The 20,447-nt window shown below is 39.6% G+C and overlaps 1 protein-coding gene across 1 annotated transcript; it reads left to right on the forward strand.

The window, feature by feature from the left end:
* The first annotated feature begins 524 nt into the window (after positions 1-524).
* On the forward strand, positions 525-18,656 carry LOC134573200 (oocyte zinc finger protein XlCOF6.1-like). The gene is made up of 2 exons (XM_063432781.1): positions 525-614; positions 17,090-18,656. The coding sequence occupies exon 2, from the start codon at positions 17,155-17,157 to the stop codon at positions 18,457-18,459; it is 1,305 nt and encodes a 434-aa protein (XP_063288851.1). The 5' UTR covers positions 525-614; positions 17,090-17,154; the 3' UTR covers positions 18,460-18,656.
* The last annotated feature ends 1,791 nt before the right edge of the window (positions 18,657-20,447 follow it).

Consider the following 20,447-nt stretch of genomic DNA (forward strand, 5'->3'; position numbering starts at 1 on the left):
GCCCCCTGGTCGACAGCAAGGTAGAGAACCTGACTGGGATGCTGGAGCTGTGAGTTAAAATCCAGCCAGGTCTCTTAAAGGGGTGGCCACCCCTGGCTGTCTGCAGGGTTCAGGTTGCACCATGACAAGGGGTGACCTCCGAGCGCCAACAGACAGGGCTTCAGCTAGGGCAGGGCTGTCCAACCTGCGGCCCCCCCAGATGTTGCTGAACTACAATTCCCATGATTCCCTGGCTGTTTCATTGAAAGAATTATGGGAGTTGTAGTTCAGCAACATCTGGGGGCCCGCAGGTTGGACAGGCCTGAACGAGAGGATCTAGTTCAGGCTCAGACAGGGAATCCGTATCAATAAATATCAGTATATATTGTCCAATGCAACTTTGACTGTATTGTACCTATTCTAATAGTACAATATGTAATGTATTTGATATTTTACTTCAAAATGTATGTGCGCTCCCCCTTTGTTCTTTTCTGTACACCTCTACACAATCTGCTAAAATGTTAATAAAATTGTATTTAACAAAGATAACATTACAATTTTTTTTTTTAGAACGTTTTATTAGAAAATAGATTCCCTAAAGCAGACTCTGAGAAGCAGCTGTCAAACTCTTTTCGGTAAGCTGAATACGTTTTATTATATTTGTGTCTGTGTAATGCACTCATACATATGTGGTGTTTTTGTGTATGTATACATATTTGTGATCGGTGACAAAAGATCAATGTTGATCAATAAGACTTGATCTATACCAGTAATAGCAAGTAGGTAGTGGTGTGCTGAAACAGACGAGCAGGTAGGCCTGAAAAATTAGGGCAAAAATAATTAATACTGCCTAATCTCAGAACAAAATAATTGGCAAAATACACCCCCAATTATTAAGCCTGACTTGTAGAAACATAGAATGTGACCGCAGATAAGAACCATTCGGCCCATCTAGTCTGGCCAATATTTCGAAAAACGTTTAGTTAGTCCCTGGCCTTATCTTAAGTCTAGGATAGGCTTATGCCCATCCCACACATGCTTAAACTCACTCACTGTGTTAACCTCTACCACTTCAGCTGGAAGGCTATTCCAGGCATCCACTACCCTCTCAGTAAAGTAATACTTTCTGATATTATTTTTAAACTTAGTCTTAAATTAGAGGGGCAATGTCCTCTTGTTGTGGTAGTTTTTCTTCTTTTAAATATCTCGTCCTTTACTGTGTTGATTCCCTTTATGTATTTAAATGTTTCTATCATACCCCCCTGTCTCGTCTTTCCTCCATCCTCCAATCCTTTAACCTTTCCTGGTAAGTTTTATCCTGCAATCCATGAACCAGCTTAGCAGCCATTCTCTGAACTCTTTCTAGAGTGTCAATATCCTTAATTGATTCAGTCTGTGCACCCTCACGATCGGCAAAGGCCTCCCGGAAGTATCCTGTGAACTTTGCCGATCGCGAGGGTGCACGGACTGTTTGATTAAGCCGGCGGATGCACAAACTCACAAAAAGGACAGTCTTTTACAGGGATCCGGAACATGTGAATGGATGCTGTGTTTTTTTAATACTGTGGAAATAAACCGTTTTACTTTATTGGCTGCAGTGGATCTTTCTGCATTTGGAGCTGTCAAAAGTAGAGCAGGTTCATCTGCTCTTTGCTTGTGAGTGAAAATTTTACATACACTCTGTATTATTTATTTTAAAAAGCAATACTTCACTATATATGCTTTGTATTGTATTTCTTTTTTTTGTAACACTATTTGAAACCGAGGTTTACTTCAAGCATATGATTCTAGTAAGTGTACCATATTTGGTCTTTTAATGCACTAGGTCACTTTACAATTTTGGCATTAAGGAGTTTTTCATATTGCACTTATAAAGAGTGGTATAAGTGTTTGGATGTAGCACTTGCATTTTGCACTTTATGAGAAAGTGGTATAAATTGTCTGCACTACCTCACTTTATTGATACAGTGAGTTAAATTTGCACTTTATAAATATTTAACGCACTTATTTCTTTGTTTGGATTTTATTGTTGGGTGTTATGAGCTGATACACTTATAGGTGCTGCTTTGTGTAATAAGGTCACAATCACTATTATAAGCGCCTTTTTTTCACTTGCTTATTGTTGTTCTACAATGTGTAAGTAGGCCATCGAGCATTGTGGTGACAATAAAGATATTTGAGAAAGATTGTACTGGGACACGTGAGGCCCTAACTGCTTTGTCAAGAAGTCAGGGTTCTGAGGCACTAATTATGATTTGGTCTGAAGTTTGAAATAGCTTCTTAGTTGAGGTTGTGGATTGGCCTCATGTGATTGCTAACTAGTGGCACAAGAAGCCAAAATATTAACTAAGGCCAACTACGGTACCCTAACAGCAAGACAAAAACTAAATGTAAAGTCCTGTTCGAACAAGTGGCTGCCCTAAGAATGGAGGTCAATTTGGGAAAAAAAATTGACTAAATAGATATACACCTGGAAGATTGAGAAAATGAGTACTGAAGCTGAAACTTCTCAGTAAGTATAAATAAATAGAAAAGTGTAAGGCAAAAAGTGTAGAGTTTCAATAGTCTAAAACCAAACCAGTACTGCAGAGTGAAGTATGTACAGATTAGCTGACAGAACCATTTAACATAAAACTATATACTATTACTAGCATTAACAATACTTTGTATATCATACTGGCCAAGTATACTGTCTTACTTTGGAGGTATAGATAAAGTAAATATATCTGTTTGCTGTATAACCAGTTTGTGGCTCAAGTTGCAGGGAGCTGCGAACAATACAAAACCAAGCTGTTTGTATTTATTTTTTCCCTTCAGATTAGAGGCAGTGCTTTACCAATGGGATTTCTAATCTGGAGGGAAAAACAGGCGGGCAATTCTCCAACTTTTTTTAAGACCCTCCCCTTAATTAAATACATTCCTTTAAATAAAAGCTCCTCAAACAACCCCAGTTCTTTGCCTGCCTTCGGCAGGGGAGGTTAGCAGGTTTTTTCTCCACAGGAAGCAGGTGAGAAGGGCTGAGGCTCGGGAGGCTCTGCTTCCTTTCAAGGTAAGTATATTGTGGAACGCCGGACGGCGGGTTCAGCCTATGTTTATGTGCCGTCTTGTCCGCGCCAGGTGCCGGTCAGACGAAGGACGCAGGCGTGCGTCGGCTGGGAGGTCCTGCGGTGGAACGCACGTACAGGTTACGTTGCGTTCCACCAAGGATTCGCGGAGCGCTATGCACATGCGCAATGCGAACCTGGATTCAGGCGCCAAATCTGAACTTGGCGTTTTTTTGATCAGTGTCTTCAGGAGTTAAAGGAGCAACTTACCAGCAGCAATCTCTGTTTGCCAGGAGCTCTCAGATCTGTTGCAAGTGTGTTTCTCACCTGCCCTCCAACACACTGTGAGGCCATTTAAGGTAAGACATTTAGCTTTTATTTTAAATGGCTGTAGCCTGAATCTTAAAGGGAAATAATTTTTTTTTTTTTTTTTTTTTTTTTTTATTTCTTTCTTTCCTCAGTATGTCTAATCCAGAGATTTCGGAGAAAGCTACAGAAAAGGGGAAATGCTCAACAAAATCCAAGCATTTAAGTTGCTCGATATGTTTCCAACCTATGCTGGATGGATATAAAAAGAAACTTTGTTCTCTATGTTCCAAAGAGGCTTCGGAGGAAGCTAAAAAATCTGGAATGTCCACATTTCTTAGCTGGTTACAGCAGAGTATGCAGCAAACATTTGTGGATATGCAGATGGCAGCTATGCAGTCAGCCCAGGCTTCGGTTGCTCAGGATTTACAGGTAGTAAAACATTCGAAGAAAAGGCAGAGAACATGGGAAGATTCAGGTACTGGCGCTTCTGATTCTGGAGAGGATTCAGCTAGTGATTAATCTGAGGAGGAATTTGCCTTTCCAGAAGAAGCCATAGGGAAATTAGTAAAGGAAGTGCAGAACATTATGGACAATGGGATGTCATGAAAAAGATCTAAAGTTTTCCCTTTACATCCACAACTTAAGGAGTTGGTTTTAAGAGAATGGAAATTCCCAGGTCATCAAACCTTTTATTTCAAAACACTTTAAAACACTTTTTTCCATAGAAGCGGACCAGGACTGCCTGCTGGATACAGTCCCTGTAGTGGACGTTCCTATAGCACAGATAGGAAAGAAAACGGCGTTACCTATTGGTGACTCAAGTGGTTTAAGGGATGTGATGGAGAAGCATATGGACTCGTCCTTAAAGAAGATGTTTGTTTCTTCAGCGGCCCAAGCGAAAGCTCTTATCGCAGGAACATCCGTGGCTAAAGCCCAAAAACATTGGCTAGAAGAACTAGAGAAGGTTTATGCAGGAGAATCAAAGGAAGATCCAGTAAAGCTCTTAAAAAAATATCAAAATGTCTGCAGATTTTTTGGTAGATGCTTCCTCAAAGTCTAAAATTGTATGCTAAGAATTTGGGTCTAACGACAGTATCTCGAAGAGCACTTTGGCTTAGAAACTGGTCAGCTGACGCGGCATCAAAAAATTTGTTGTGTGACTTACCCTTTTAATCCGGAAGACTATTCGGGTCTAAACTAGATGATCTGTTAAAACAAATTAAGGAAGGCCTTGCCTGAATCCCATAAGAAACAAGTTTGGAACCGTAAAGTGGGGATTCAACCCTCATTTAGAAGTTCCTTTCGCAGGAACTACTATAGGGGTCAACAAAAGAAAGTCTTCGATTATAGAAAGAAAGAGAGATTCACGGACAAGAGAAATAAAATGTTGTGACGCCAGGCCAGTGGGAGGAAGATTGTCTCACTTCCTAAATCACTGGGAAGGTACGACATCGGATCGCTGGGTTCTCTCAGTAATAAAGTGCGGGTACAGTCTGGAACTGACAAATATCCCAAGAAAAATGTTATGTTCCGAGGTTCATTCTCAGGAAACAGAGTTAGCTTTGATGCAAGAAGTGTCAAGACTCCTGTGGAAGAAGTACCCCTAAGAGAAAGACATCAGGGCACATATTCAAGACTATTTTTGGTACCAAAGCCAGATGGTTCTTGCAGACCCATACTAGACCTAAAAGCCGTAAACAAGTATATTGTAAAAAAGTTCCGTATGGAATCAATAAAATCAGCTTCTCTTCTTGTTCAACCAAGAAATTGGTTTGCGTCCCTGGATTTAAAAGACGCTTATCTTCATGTGCCCATAGCAGAATCCAGCAAAAGGCTACTAAGATTTGCGATCTGCATCCAATCAGTGACCAGGCATTACCAATTCAAAGCCCTTCCATTCGGCCTTTCATCTGCGCCCGGGGTGTTCACAAAGCTGCTAGTAGTCATCTCAGCGTATCTAAGAAGTTTGGGGATTTATGTCATTCCTTATTTGGACGACTGGCTTTTGATTGCGGAGTCAAAGGAGCAACTAAAATTAGACCTTCTTACAGCTTTACAAGCTCTACAAGCTCATGGTTGGCTAATAAATTTCAGCAAGTCGGAATTAGTTCCGGTTCAAAGGATTCAGTTCTTGGGTCTAATCTTAGACTCAATCTCTATGAAGATTTTCCTGCCAGAGGAGAAGAAGCTAAAGATAAAACAATTCAGAGACTCAGAGAAAAAGGTGTTTTTTCATTCAGAGAAGCAATGAGTTTACTGGGTCTTTTTAGGGCTTCTATCCCTGCCGTCGGTTGGGCAAAAGCCAGAATGAGGCCTCTTCAGAGAAACATTCTACAAGCTTGGAATCAACGGACATACAGCCTGGACGGGCTGATGAAATTCAACAATCAAACATGCAGGTCTTTCATTCCAAATTAAATCCTTCAGAATTTTAACAGACGCCTCGGCACTGGGCTGAGGTGCCCATTTGGGGGACCTGAAGAAGCAGGGGCTTTGGCAAGAAAAGAATGTGAGAACTTCCTCAAATTTCAAAAAATTGAAGGCAGTATGGATGGCTCTCCTTGCGTTTCAGTTCCAGATAAAAGGTCAGCATATTCAGATACGTTCGGACAATCGAACAACAGTGGCGTTTTTAAACAAACAAGGAGGTACAAGGTCGACAAAATTGGAAAATCTATGTTCAAAGATCATGCTGTGGTCGTAAGTGCACCTTCTATCGATCTCTGCGGTTCATATACTGGGAAAATTCAACATATTAGCAGAATTTTCAGGCTTATTTCAGACCGTTTCAGTTGTCCAGAAATAGACCTTATGGCCTCCAGGACAAAAAGGAAGACAAGACGATTTGCATCTCTGAACCCTGCAGACAAGCCCAATATCATAGATGCTCTGTCAGTACCATGGAAGTTCGACCTTGCATATGTATTCCCACCAGTAGTTCTTATTCCCAGCGTGCTTCAAAAGATCAAGTTGGAAAAAGTAAGGATTATCATAATCCTCCCCTGGTGGCCAAGAAGAAGTTGGTTTTCGGTTCTTCTAAATATTCCAGGGGTCACCTTTTGGAAGCTTCCACTATCAGAAGAAATTCTAGATCACTCCATGGTTCCTCTTCCAACCCTTCAGAGATTCCAGTTGACGGCTTGGTGTCTGAACTCCAGATTTTAAAGAGTAAAGGTCTAGATCCTGAGGTCATACAAATTTTATTGGCTACTAACAAAGAGTCAACGTCTAAAATTTACTCCAAGATTTGGAAGAAATTTTGTCAGTGGTGTTGTAGGTTTAAAGAGGACCCTGTTTCCGCCTCCATCCAAAAGATTCTCAAATTCCTTCAGATGGGATTCGCAAAGGGATTAAAGCCAGCATCTTTAAAATTACAAGTTTCAGCGATCAGTTTCTTTTCTTTCAGATGTTTAGCCTCAAACATTCTGATATCTAGATTCTTCAGGGCTCTGGGCTGTTTGGTTCCCAACATTAGGGAAACCTGTCCGCCCTGGGATCTAAATTTAGTTTTATCCGCTCTTTCTGGGCCGCCCTTTGAACCTCTAGCAGAGGCATCTCTGAAGATTATATCATTAAAAACTGTTTTTTTGGTGGCAATCACATCAGCCAAGAGTGTGGGAGAAATCCAAGCTCTACGGGCACATTTTTGGTTTTTCATCAAGGCAAGGTGGTTTTAAAGCTCGACCCTTCGTTTATTCCTAAGGTTTTGAATTCTTCTAACATCAACCAAGAAGTGGTATTGCCTACTTTCTGCCAAAATCCTTCAAATGCCTTGGAAAGAAAATTTCACTGCCTAGACGTGAAGAGATGGCTTATGCAATATCTTGAATCTACTGAATCTTTTAAAAAGGATAACAGCCTTTTTGTCTTGGTCAATGGCACAAGGAAAGGTATGAAAGCTTCAAAGAGTTCTCTGGCTAGATGACTGAAGGATTGTATTCTTTTGGCTTATTCCTCAAGCAACGCGTAAATTACAGGCCCATTCAACTAGAGCTATATCTACGTCTTGGGCTCTGCGTGCAGCAGCTACTCCTTCTCAGATTTGTTCAGCGGCTACTTGGTCTTCTCTGCATACATTTTCGAAGCATTACAGGTTAGACATACTGGCCTCAGAAGATGCAGCTTTTGGGCGAAAGGTGCTACAAGCAGTGGTGAAATAAATCCCGCCCTTTGGAATTGCTTTGTCATATCCCATTGGTAAAGCACTGCCTCTAATCTGAAGGGTAAAACATAAATTTTTACTTACCGTAAATTTATTTTTCCTGAAGATTAGAGGCAGTGCTATAATTCCCCCCCCTTTTTTTCCTAATAAACTCAGTATTGTGCAGGTACGCGGCTTGTGTATTTTCTGGGGTTGTTTGAGGTGAGCTGTTATTTAAAGGAATGTATTTAATTAAGGGGAGGGTCTTAAAAGAAGTTGGAGAATTGCCTGCCTATTTTTCCCTACAGATTAGAAATCCCATTGGTAAAGCACTGCCTCTAATCTTCAGGAAAAATAAATTTACAGTAAGTAAAAATGTATGTTTTTGTTTTTATAAAAAAAAATTTAAGCTAAATTATTGTTACGGTTGCCCCAGGCCAACTGAGGCGTTGGACCGTAGAAAGGATGCTCCTAGCGCTCACCAAGGACCATCAGCACCGCACCAGACACCATAACATAAGCACTGCAGACCCCACGGACCACCGCAGCTTGGTTTGGGTCTCGCCGTCTCCTACCAACCCGATTCCAGTGGGTGAACCTCTCTTCCTCCCAGAGAGCGAAGCAGGAACAGGAACAAGCTCTTAGATGAGCTCAGTGAAGCCAAGGGAGTATGCAGAGTATAGCAATCCTTGTAGTGATTTATAGCTGTCCCTCCAAACACGAGTCAAGGTTGCGAGTTGAGGGTCTCCTCTCCCTGACACTCACCCTGCCGCTGGGGTGGGAGGTCGCTGCTCTCGTCTCCCTGTAACTTGGTCTGCTGCTGGGGAGAAAGACCAGTTGTCTCTCCTTCCTGGAAGGTACACTGCTGCTGAGGAGGAGGACTGGTCGTCTCCACTCCCTGTAACTCATCCTGCCGTTGAGGTCTCCGCAAACGTGCCAACTCGCTTGTCGCCCATAAGTCGTGCAGCAGGGTCCCTGCCACTAGTTTCCTCATGCTCTGTATGCTTTTCTCAGAGGGGTTAGGTCCGAAGAAAGCCAGCCAACTCTTCAGCAGAGCATCAAACTGTGCCTCAGTATAGCTGAGCGCCATGCTTGCTCAGTGTCTCCAGGACGCACTAGGATGCCATCCCACCACTGCCACCAAATGTTATGGTTGCCCCAGGCTAGCTGAGGGTTGGACCATAGAAAGGATGCTTCTAGTGCTCACCAAGGACCATCAGCACCGCACGAAACACCATAAGCATTGCAGACCCCACTGACCACCGCAGCTTGGTTGGGGTCTCGCCGTCTCCTACCCACCCTTGACCTACGACAAGGCTCCAGGTTCCAGCGGGTGAACCTCTTTCTCCCAGCGAGCGGAACAGGAACAAGCTCTTGGAAGAGCTCAGTGAAGCCAAGGCAGTATGCAGAGTATAGCAATCGCTGTAGTGATTATAGCTGTCCCCTCCATACACGAGTCAAGGCTGCGAGTTGAGGGTCAAGTAGAACTGGTTTCATGAGTACAAAGACATTTCTTATATACAGTTTTCCCCTCAAGGTTACCATCCACGTGGATCTTGTGGAGCACAGGACACAGTCACAACAGCCAATCAACCTAGTATTGTACAGTTAGACACTCCCAGCTAATTTACACAAACCCTCCCCTCTGCCTGTGATACAATTACCAACTACAATGGACTAACTCAATTACCACAGGCAGAAAATATCCAGTTTTACCCAAAGTCCAGAAACACCCTAAAATAACAACATATCCCCGCAATACATCCCTGGATAGCCCTGATCTGGGTGAACAACATATCCAAAAATCACCCAGATCAGAGCAGGAGTTCAAAAGTTTTATGGAAGTCACATTTGACCGACCGCAAGCATGGCTTTCATGCCCAAAACAGTTCCACAAATTTATGCTGTGCGGCCGGTCTATCTTCTCCGCTATCCTGGAGATAATTGGCTTAAGTGGCTGTGGTAACTTAATTATCTCCAGTAACAGGAAATATCTCTAAGTAAAAACAAAAACTGTTACAAAAACCACATAAGATACATAACTCCTATAATAGAATGTTTAACCTATATGTCCAACATATCCCCAGATAGTTTGGATCTGGCTCAATATGTCCAATGTTAAAAGTGCACTATAGTACAAGGAACGGTGTGGTCAGACAATAGCAAGGGCTGATGGGAGATTGAGGAGGGACAAAGCAGCCAGTTTCAACTGGTCTGGCAGTGTCCCTGGGACAACACCCTGCTGGAGAACAATAGGACAGGAAAAAGGGGGAGGGGAAGAGGCACATTTTCCCATGGAAGTCACTTTTTAGCATGTCTTTTTTTGCAGGGCCATAGTCATAGGGCAGGAGGCTGGCAATCAGGCTCCTCCAAACGCCAGTGGCAAAGGGTAGTTTGTAACAATTATTTCATATATATTGTGACAAAAATAGCGATAACCCAACCCTATTGCAAGAAAAGGGGACTGTATGGTAATCCGCAAGGTTTATAACCCCTGATAAATTTCAACAAACAAACCAAATAGAGATCCGACTCCTAAAGAGATGGAGTCAAATCTCCATAGATTACCACTAGTATAAAAACACTTATTTTAACCATACAATAGTGATACAATTAGAGATAATTTGATTATAGTCTTTATTAGTAATAACTTCTACATATACACTATCCTCAAAAAAATAAAAAGTGAATTAATGTGAATTAAAATAGGAGGGAATGAAGAGTACTAAGCTTGATATCATACATATGACAAGTTACTGTGTATATAAATAAATTTATATCACAATTTAGCAGAGGATATGTCTTTAAGGATAACCGTAACTCGTTATCTTGAGACACACTAGATACGGAGCTATCTGGGCTTAGATATTTGTAGTTATATTGGCACACTATGGGGTCTCCTGAGTAAATAAAAGATTAAACTGCACTTGTGGTTCTCAGTTGTGGTATATTCCAAAAAAAAGTCCCCAAACTTGACCATGGAGCAAGAGAAGAAGGTTGTCTGGCAAGAGAATGGCAATGGTGTTCCCTGATGACAGACGTCTCTTGCAGCAGAAAAAACACCCTGCTACACTGCCAAAAATGTTCAGAAATGGTTTGAGGAACATGGCCTCCTGTTTCCCCAGATCTCAACCTGATTGAGCATCTGTTTGATGTGTTGGAACAACACCTCCAATTCATGAGACCTCACCAAGCAACTTTCATGACTTAAAAGATCTGCTGCTAATCATTTTCTGCAAGATAGATATCACAGGGCACGTTCAGAGGTCCATGTGGAGTCCATGGCGTGATGCATTATAGATGTTTTGGCAGCACAACATGCACCTACAGGATATTAGTCAGGAGTTTTTAATGTCTTATTTTTTTTTTTTTAATATGTAAATAACTTAACTGGTTTTGCACTATATTATCTAGTTTTACATTATATGTACCTTTCTATTTTTTTGGGAGCCACTCTGGGAGCTCTTTGTACTATTGTACTATAACATTATACATCCGAAGACCGTACAATAACTTCACACTTTTTCAAGAAACTTTCCAGTTATTCTTTCCGTACCATCATGTATATGTGTGTACATTAATTTGAATTACTGGCATAAGGAGCACACAGCAAGGAAGCAACTGGGTTAAAATTTATGTTTAAACCATTTGTCCTTTACACTGTTCCTTAATCAGTAGGAGAACGTTTTTGTTCCATACACTTTATCTATTGTTTTCCAGACGTTGACCTACAAGTGGAGGATTTTAATTATTAGTAAACTCTCCATACAGCAAAAATGTGTTCAGAAACTCATTATACCTAATCCCAAGTACACAGAACGTGTTGTGTCTTGTTCCTAACTGAAGAAACAGAGTTCCATGTAGTGCAAGGAGATCCATGGTCCCTGTAACAGAACTTTACCTTTGCCTGGGAACATTTATTGCTAAACCGACCCTTTAACCACTAACCAGGTACATGCACATTAACAGAGACTATAACCACAATGGAATGTGCTTACCTGGTTCATGTGAATTACTTTTCTGACACAGTTCGGGACATTTAACCATTTTCGTCTATTTTATGCAATCCGTACGGTAGAGATTCAGCATGTATAAGAATGAACACAAACTACCGAACACCAGACCACCCTGCTATTCAATTATGTGGTATTTTACCTCCCAGGTCGGCACTTACCATCCGTATGAAATGCACAAACTCTTTGTTCCTGTTACTAGGTGCCCGCCATTTCGGGACTTTTACACGTGTTCGCGGCCATCTTCGCTCACGAACAGCGGTGATTTGCCGTCGAGTGTCTGGAACCAAAATATAACACTGTAAATTTGTGCTGGAACTACCAACCGTGCTGACGTTCGGTAGAGAGACTATACCACATACAGGGATTGTAGCGACCATCAGGAAACTCACGGATGGCAGGATTTTTGTGCCTTTTAACCGCACGAACGAGGACCGACCGCACGGCCAAAACTTATGGAACTATTTTCGGCTAGTGTGCCTGTGCGGTCGGTCAAAACTTTAAAGTCCCATAACTCCCGAACCCCTTAACCAAATGGGATGATTTTTAAGTATGTTGTTTCCCCAGATTGAGGCTATCTGGGGATACTGGATTTATGAATGTACCCCAAGTATTTGGGGTACATCCAAAACTCGGGTAAAAATGTGTGTGTGATAATTATGTTAACTGTTTATCTGAGGGGAGGAAATTTGTGGGATGTAACATGTTTGTAATTGGTTACTGTCCTAATTATGTAGGTGTCTCCCTTTCATGGGCAGAATCGGATAAATGGAGAATCCCTGTCATTAAAGTTTAGTTCTTCTTGACCCTTCAAAACGTAGCCTCGTCTCGTTCTTGGAAGGGGATTTTTACTGCATTATTACTTTACTTTTTAACAGCTGAACCTGACTCTCCTCTTGGATCTTGTGGATGGGAATAACCAACTTCATTACTATACAGCAACTTGCCGGAAAAAAGGACGTCTCCAACGGCTGATACCCTCACTACCTGGGTAGCCGTTAGTCCCATTCATATAATTCATTGCACTTGCAGTAGTTTGGAAGAATTGGTGGGTCTATTTTACCGTCCTCCCAAGTAACTGAAATCATAGAGGAAACTTGACTACCTCCTGAACCACAGTCAGGAGTTCATTCCTATTAGGCAGGTGATTTTAATGTTGTAACTGATTAGTGTATTTTGTATGGCAATAACTTTTAACTGGTTTGGCACTGTATTTGGTGTTACACTATATAATAGCTTTCTATTTCCATGGAAACCGCTGTGGGAGCTCTTTGCACTATTGTACTATACCGTTGTACATCCGTATCTGGTCCTGGGTCCAGAGTAGGTGGAGAGGGCGAGGCCTCAACCAAGCTGCGGCTTTTTTTCGTGGGAGTCTACAGTGGTTATGGTGTCTGGCGGAGTGCTTGGAGTCCTCAGGAAGCACTAGGAGCATCCATCAACGGAAGGTACCCGGTCGGGGTGCAAGCGGTTCCATTACACATATGTAGAAATAGGAATACAGTGGTGTAAGATGTTCTTGATATACGGTAACTGGTATATCCTATGCAGTGTAAACATAAACTATCATAGGGCAATATATACACCTTAAATGACAAGTAAAATAATTTGGAACACTCACAATGTTTAGAACCCTTATGAGTCGGCTCTAAACTGCAGGCATTTCATCTGTATAATTATGTAAATGTGGAAGAATGTGGTGGTTATCAGCAAAATACTGCATGGTTTTACCTGTAGCATGTAAGCTCATTGAGCAGGGCCCTCAACACCTCTGTTCCTGTGCGTCCATTTGTTTAGTTACAATTATGTGTCTGTTAGTCCACCCATTGTACAGCACTAAAGAATTTGCTGGCAATATATAAAAAAATAATAATAATAATGAAACATAGGTCATGCCAAACTAACTTAATTGCATTCTACAAAGCATTGCATTCTTCATTAGAAGTATAAATCAGGGTGTTGCAGTGGATGTGATCTATTTGGATTTTGCCAAGGTGTTTGAGACAGTTCCACACTATAGATTAGTGTTCAAACTCAAAGAAATTGGTCTAGATGAAAATTCTTGTTCTTGGGTAGAACATTGGCTTAAAAATAATGTACAGAGAGATGTAATTAATATTACATTTTCAAGCTGGACAGATGTGTCCCTCGGGGTTCTGTTCTGGGACCCCTTTTAGTTAACGTGGTTTTTAAATGATCCTGAAAAAAGCATTGAAAGTCTTGTTTTAGTATTTGCAGATGACTGAAAACTCTGTAAAGTAATACAGTGTGAACAAGATATTACTTTGCTGCAGAAGGTTTTAGATAGACTGGGAATTGGGCATTCAAATGGCAGTTGAAATGTAATGTAGAAAAATGCAGTTATGCAATTCGGGGCAAAGAATGCACAAGCAATTTATACCCTAAATGGAAGTGAATTAGGGATAACAATACAGGAGAAGATATAGGGAGTTGTTATAGGCAACAATGTGCAGTGTCTAAGGCCAGGAAGGTATTATCATACATAAAACAGGGCATTAATTCTAGGGATGAGAATATAATTTTGTTACTTTATAAGTCTCTGGAAGTTCACATCTTGAATACGCTGTGCAATTCAGCTTCCTTCTGATAATCTACAGAAAGGTAAAACAATATAATAGTGGAATACAGTTAAAATAGGTTGCTGTGCGCTAAATTCAATTGCACTCACTAGATGGAGACTTAGAAATTGCCTTAGGGTGCCTCCCCTTGGATGATTGGGGGGGATGGTCCAGGGTACCCTCTCAGCTTTTGGATGATGACACCACAGAATGCAAGAGACTTCTGCAGGGACACAATAATAAAAATATAATAAAAACAATCCTAAAGCAGGAAGAAAGCTGCATATACCTTCCCTCCCCTACCCCTCCTAAATCCTTCATATATATTCCATCCTTCCATCTCATTGGTGGTTCTGTGGGTGTTTCCAACAATATTCAGCAGTTTTGACTTGTCAAAAATTAAATTTTCCCAGGTATTCCTTGTTCAATTGCAGTCATTTCTAGTGCGTCACTTCCGGTAGTCACGTCTGTCTGACGTGTGTTCCAATCAACAACCATCATGCATTCCATGGATAATTTAAGCTGATTTATTAGGGGAATGGGAATGTTATTTTTGTTCCAGGTGTTTGTGTTTGGAACATAATAATATGACCAGAATTTTTTCCCCCTCTTTAATGCTATTATAAATCACTTCTCTTCTGTTTGATTAGTTTCAATACCCAGAGAGAACTCACATGCACAAGCCTTGGCTCTAGCTGTATATGAATTGTAAAGAGCTTAAAATCATAATAAAACTAAGACAACATGTCAAAGCCCTTAGAGTGGAGAGACAGGTGTGGGGACACTTTGCTGAAAAACACTGTACATCTGTAATAAATATACAAACATAAATGAACTTGTTCTTACTGAACTAAAAATGTATATAAAACAGAAAATTGCTGGTGCACATACATATGTATAGAACCCCTCAAGTGTTGAGAAGTATTTACAAACAGATGATACAGTGCAAGCAAGTGTGGTCCCTTATAGGGTGTCTACAAGCCCAGGTGTATATGTGTGTATACTTATAGCCTGTTACACTGTACAGTTGATATCTGTAGTTAAGGAGACAAAAGTAGGGGGGAGGGAACAGAGAAAGCACTCCTAGTGCAATACAATTATTTAAATTTTAAACTAAAATAAACTGTCTCTTTAAGAATGCAACTCACAAATGTAGAGTGGTATGAGCCCCACTCTAAGCTATCTCGCCCAGGGAGGATCAGCCCCTTGGGTACGTGGGATCTGATAAATGCTCCTGTGACTCCAGTGTCAGGCAAAAAACATTTATTAAAAATAAAAACAACTGATAGTCAAATAGTAAAAAGCACAGTCCAGCTGCAGCTCACCACACCATGGGGAGTTTGATAACAGTTCAGTGTAATCTCTCACCTTCTGGGGCTGGTCCTGCTGGCTGGTGTGTGTATTCAGTTCACTTCCTTGTATCCTGATCACCAGGTCACGTGACGCGTTTCGTCCCGCCTCTTGGGACTTTCTCAAATGAGCAATATCTCCTCCCACTGGAGATTCTCTTTTATTTAGGAGTCCCAAAACCATGATCCAATCGGCTTGTAGCTCTCCAAAGTTGCACACATTGTCCATAATTATGTAACATCCAAAGAAAACATTTATTCACAATCGGTGTTTTTTTTATTATTTTTTTTTTAACAAACACGCATTTAAAAATTTCAATATCCAATATAAAAGGATCATCATGCATACATATTTAGATATAACTTGTGTGTACACATAATTTTCCAAGCACAGAAACGTATACAGATAATCACATTAAACATATCCAGGGAAAAGGGGAAGATCGTCTAACTTAAATCTTAATATGATATTAACCTTACAAGGGCAAGAATATCAGTTTAATGGTATCTACAAGCATATAAATAAAAAAATATATATAAAATGGTTCCTATACAGATAATAACACAGTCTTAAAAAATCTATACATCGTTTACCAAAGATATGAATAAACAGAAACCTCGATTGAGATCCAACAGGAGAATTAGGGGTGGATAGGAGGTATACAAAAAAGACTAGATCAAATGTCAAAAGTAAAAAATGGTTAAAAAAAAATCTATAAAAATACTAAGAATACTAAAAATTATATATATAAAAAATTACACAACTACACAAAAAAAAAGAAGGGGGGTTATAGAACATTACATAATTCAAAATCTTTATTAAGACCGGATGGGATAAGGGTGTCTAAGATCCAACGCATCTCCTCCTGTCCGATCTTACAAATAAAATCACCCCCCTCCAATCCCATGGCACCCGTTTGATCCCAATGAATTCCAGGCCAGTGGGGTCCTGATTATGTCTGTGTTTAAAATGCTCAGAGACGCTATGACCGTTCAGACCTTTTCTAATATTATAAAGGTGCTCCCTGATTCTAATGTGGAGAGGACGTGTGGTCCTCCCCACATACTGTAAATTGCAGGGGCATTTTAGAAGATAAATTATATTATTAGTGTGGCATGTCATATGCTCCCTTATACTAAATTATTTTTTCGTCCTTTCCGATTTAAATGTCTTTTCAACTTTATTACTCTTCCTATTTAGCGTCTTACAAGCATAACACATCCTACATTTACCTTTGTTTGTCCCAAGAAGGTGCTAAGTGACTTCTTAGGTTTGTCTTTATAAAAGCTGTGGACTAGAGAATTCCCAAGGTAAAAATGTATATATATTACGAGCAACCAGAATAAATATTGTCAGTTTTTCCAAGTATAGTAATTACTATTTCCACTGATAGGTCAAACCAGGTATCTACTACAATTTCACTATCACAACCTTAATGCAGATAAGTGAGGCTTTATGGACTAAATCTCATTTTGCAAATTAAGGTAAAAGGGAGTACACATAATGTTGCTAGTGAAGGGGATAAAGCACACAAAAAACTCAATTTCTTCAGTCACCATGACACCCAATGGTCGTTTTTCTTATCTATTGCAAAACTATTGTCATTTTTCTAAGTATGGCAAACAATAATTTATTGTAACAGATTTCCTTTAACTTACAGTATATTTCTTTCAGGTGTATTTGCCAGCAGTGGTACTACTGAAAGTGGTGACAAGAACAGAAATCCATGAAGCAAGGCTATGCAGAAATCTTTTAATCATAGAATCAAGGAGTCTAACTCTGAAAAATCAAGCAAAACAGATTACCATATGTTCTCAAATGAGAGAGTAAACATAAACCCCAAACCATTCTCATGTTCTGAATGTGGGAAATGTTTTAGGGAACACTTCAAACTTCTTCGACATCAGAGAACTCACACAGGAGAGAAGCCCTTCTCATGTTCTGAATGCGGGAAATGTTATAGCTATAACTATACTCTTATTTTACATCAAAGAACTCACACAGGAGAGAAACCTTTCTTGTGTTCTGAATGTGGAAAATGTTTTGTCCGTAAACATCATCTTCTTAGACATCAGAGAATACACACAGGAGAGAAACCATTCTCATGTTCTGAATGTGAAAAATGCTTTGTTACTAAAGCAGAACTTATCTGTCATCAGAGATCTCACACAGGAGAGAAACCGTTCTCATGTTCTGAATGTGAAAAATGCTTTTTTACTAAAGCAGAACTTGTCTGTCATCAGAGATCTCACACAGGTGAGAAACCGTTCTCATGTTCTGAATGTGAAAAATGCTTTGTTGCTAAAGCAGATCTTGTCCGTCATCAGAGATCTCACCCAGGAGAGAAACTGTTCTCATGTTCTGAATGTGAAAAATGTTTTGTCGCTAAATCAGAGCTTGTCCGTCATCTGAAATCTCACACAGGAGAGAAACCGTTCTCATGTTCTGAATGTGAAAAATGTTTTAGCTATTACTCAAATCTTGTTAAACATTGGAGAACTCACACAGGAGAGAAACCGTTCTCATGTTCTGAATGTGAAAAATGTTTTGACACTAAATCAAAGCTTGTCCGTCATCTGAAATCTCACACAGGAGAGAAACCGTTCTCATGTTCTGAATGTGAAAAATGTTTTGTTACTAAAGAAAAGCTGGTCTGTCATCAGAGAACTCACACAGGAGAAAAACCATTCTCATGTTCTGAATGTGAAAAATTTTATAGGCATTACACAAGTCTTGTTAAACACCGGAGAACTCACACAGGAGAGAAACCATTCTCATGTTCTGAATGTAGAAAATGTTTTGTTATGAAAGCAGATCTAGTCAGTCATCAGAGAATACACACAGGAGAGAAACCGTTCTCATGTTCTGAATGTGAAAGATGTTTTAGCTATAAGTCTAGTCTTGTTAAACATCGGAGAACTCACACACGAGAGAAACCGTTCTCGTGTTCTGAATGTGGAAAATGTTTTGTTACTAAAGCAAAGCTGGTCTGTCATCAGAGAACTCACACAGGTGAAAAACCTTTCTCATGTACATATGGTTGAAAAGGTTTTGTCACTAAAGCAGAGCTCTTCAGTCATCAGAGAACTCACACAAGAAAGAAACCATTCTCTTGTTCTAAATGTGGAAAATGCCTTTTAGCTGTCACTCAGCTCTTGTTATACAACAGAGAACTCACACAGGAGAGAAACCGTTCTCATTTTCTGAATGTGGAAAATGTTTTACTCAACATTCACATCTCATTATATCTCTAAAATTCTCTATGCATTAACATTGGAATAAAACATCTTGTAGAGTGAATTGTCTCATGCTGACACAATAAATAGTAACTGTGATAGCATCATATGTACATTGACTGCTACTATCATCCGGGGTGCCTAACCTGCACTGCTAACTCTAAAGGCTAGTTCCCCCATCCCCCATCTTAATACAGACTTCAAGCAAAGGTTATGTTTACTTCCATTTCTCTAGGATTTTTCTTAGGGCATACAATGCAGCTGAGACTATAACTAATAAATATACCAATTTTGTCACACGATCAAATCAGACATTCATAATTTGGAGTCAAATAAAGAGCCTTCTGAAAAATATTTAATGTGCTTTAGAATATCTGTGTTGCAGGATTTGTTTCTTTGTTATATTATTATCATTCTTGTATTAAAGCAAAAAGAAAAAATGTCCCTTAAACAGGGACAATAGAGTGTGCCCAGACCGTATCCAAGAAGGGGGTAACCCTTATGTTATACTGAAAAAGAGGAAAAGGAAAGTGATCCTAGAACCACAGGGTCCAGGATACACTTAGACGGATACAGGTCTGAGTACAATGTTACTAGTCAAAACCATAAATGTATTAGTCATAAACATGAATAAGAAATAAAGAAACTAATAAACCATGAGGAGAGAGTTTCTCTCCTCATAGTTTATTAGTGTGTTTATTATTTTCTTTATTTCTTATTCATGTTTATGACTAATAAATTTATGGTTTTAACTAGTAACATTGTACTCAGACCTGTATCCGTCTAAGTGTATCCTGGACCCTGTGGTTCTAGGATCACTTTCCTTTTCCTCTTTTTCATTCTTGTATTAGTTGCAAATTACATGATTTCAGACTTATTTCATACACAGGAACTGAGAGGCCCTAGTTAAACATCTAATATTAATTATAGGACTTGATTGTATATCAACACATATGTTTTTTGTTTAGATATATTGATGAAGGCCTGCTGTTATAACCTTCAACTCAGCATTCCAGGCCAGACTCACATGTGTATTAAGAAGCGACTCTTTCTGAATGTATTCATTTAAACATATCTAGTAATTCCTATAACCATTTTATAATGTATGGCTCTAACCATAGATTGGGCAGAATACACTTGTTTTAAAGAATTAAATAACCTTATACTTATGTGTTCTCATCCTAATTAACTGAATTCTTAGACATATAAAAGCTTTTGCAGATAAATATTCACCACCAATACTTAGCATCAAAAATGGATATTAACTTGAAGTGCATACATATTGCTGTATTGGTCCAGATGTGTGCCAAGATATTTTATTTCCGGATGGTGTGTATTGTTTGAATAAATATAAAAAATGTTGTACTTTATATTTCTATTTGTTTTTTTTACAAGAATTGTAATTGAATTCCCAACTAATATTCCTCAAAATGGTAAACTTTAAGTATTACTATCTAAGATATTAATATATTCCCAAGATGAGTTGCTTATCCAAAGTTAAATCTACAGAAGGGAGTAATACATAATCTGTACAACATAAATAACACATACAATATATTAGACATAGGGTCATCCATTGAGAACAGAGAGATGGGCGCAATCGATATTATTTCTCTAATATATATTAATTTAACTCAGAACTGTCACGAACGCACCCTACTCCAAGAGTGTGTGTGACGTAGTTGTGGTGGTGAAAGGGTTAAAGTTCACCATTTGTCTGCACTAGACTGGAAATAATGACAAAATCATTTTTTGGCAAATATTGTCAATATCCAGTACCAGGGTCAAAACTTAAG

Source organism: Pelobates fuscus, chromosome 9, assembly GCF_036172605.1.
Source record: "Pelobates fuscus isolate aPelFus1 chromosome 9, aPelFus1.pri, whole genome shotgun sequence".
NCBI classification, from domain to species: domain Eukaryota; kingdom Metazoa; phylum Chordata; class Amphibia; order Anura; family Pelobatidae; genus Pelobates; species Pelobates fuscus.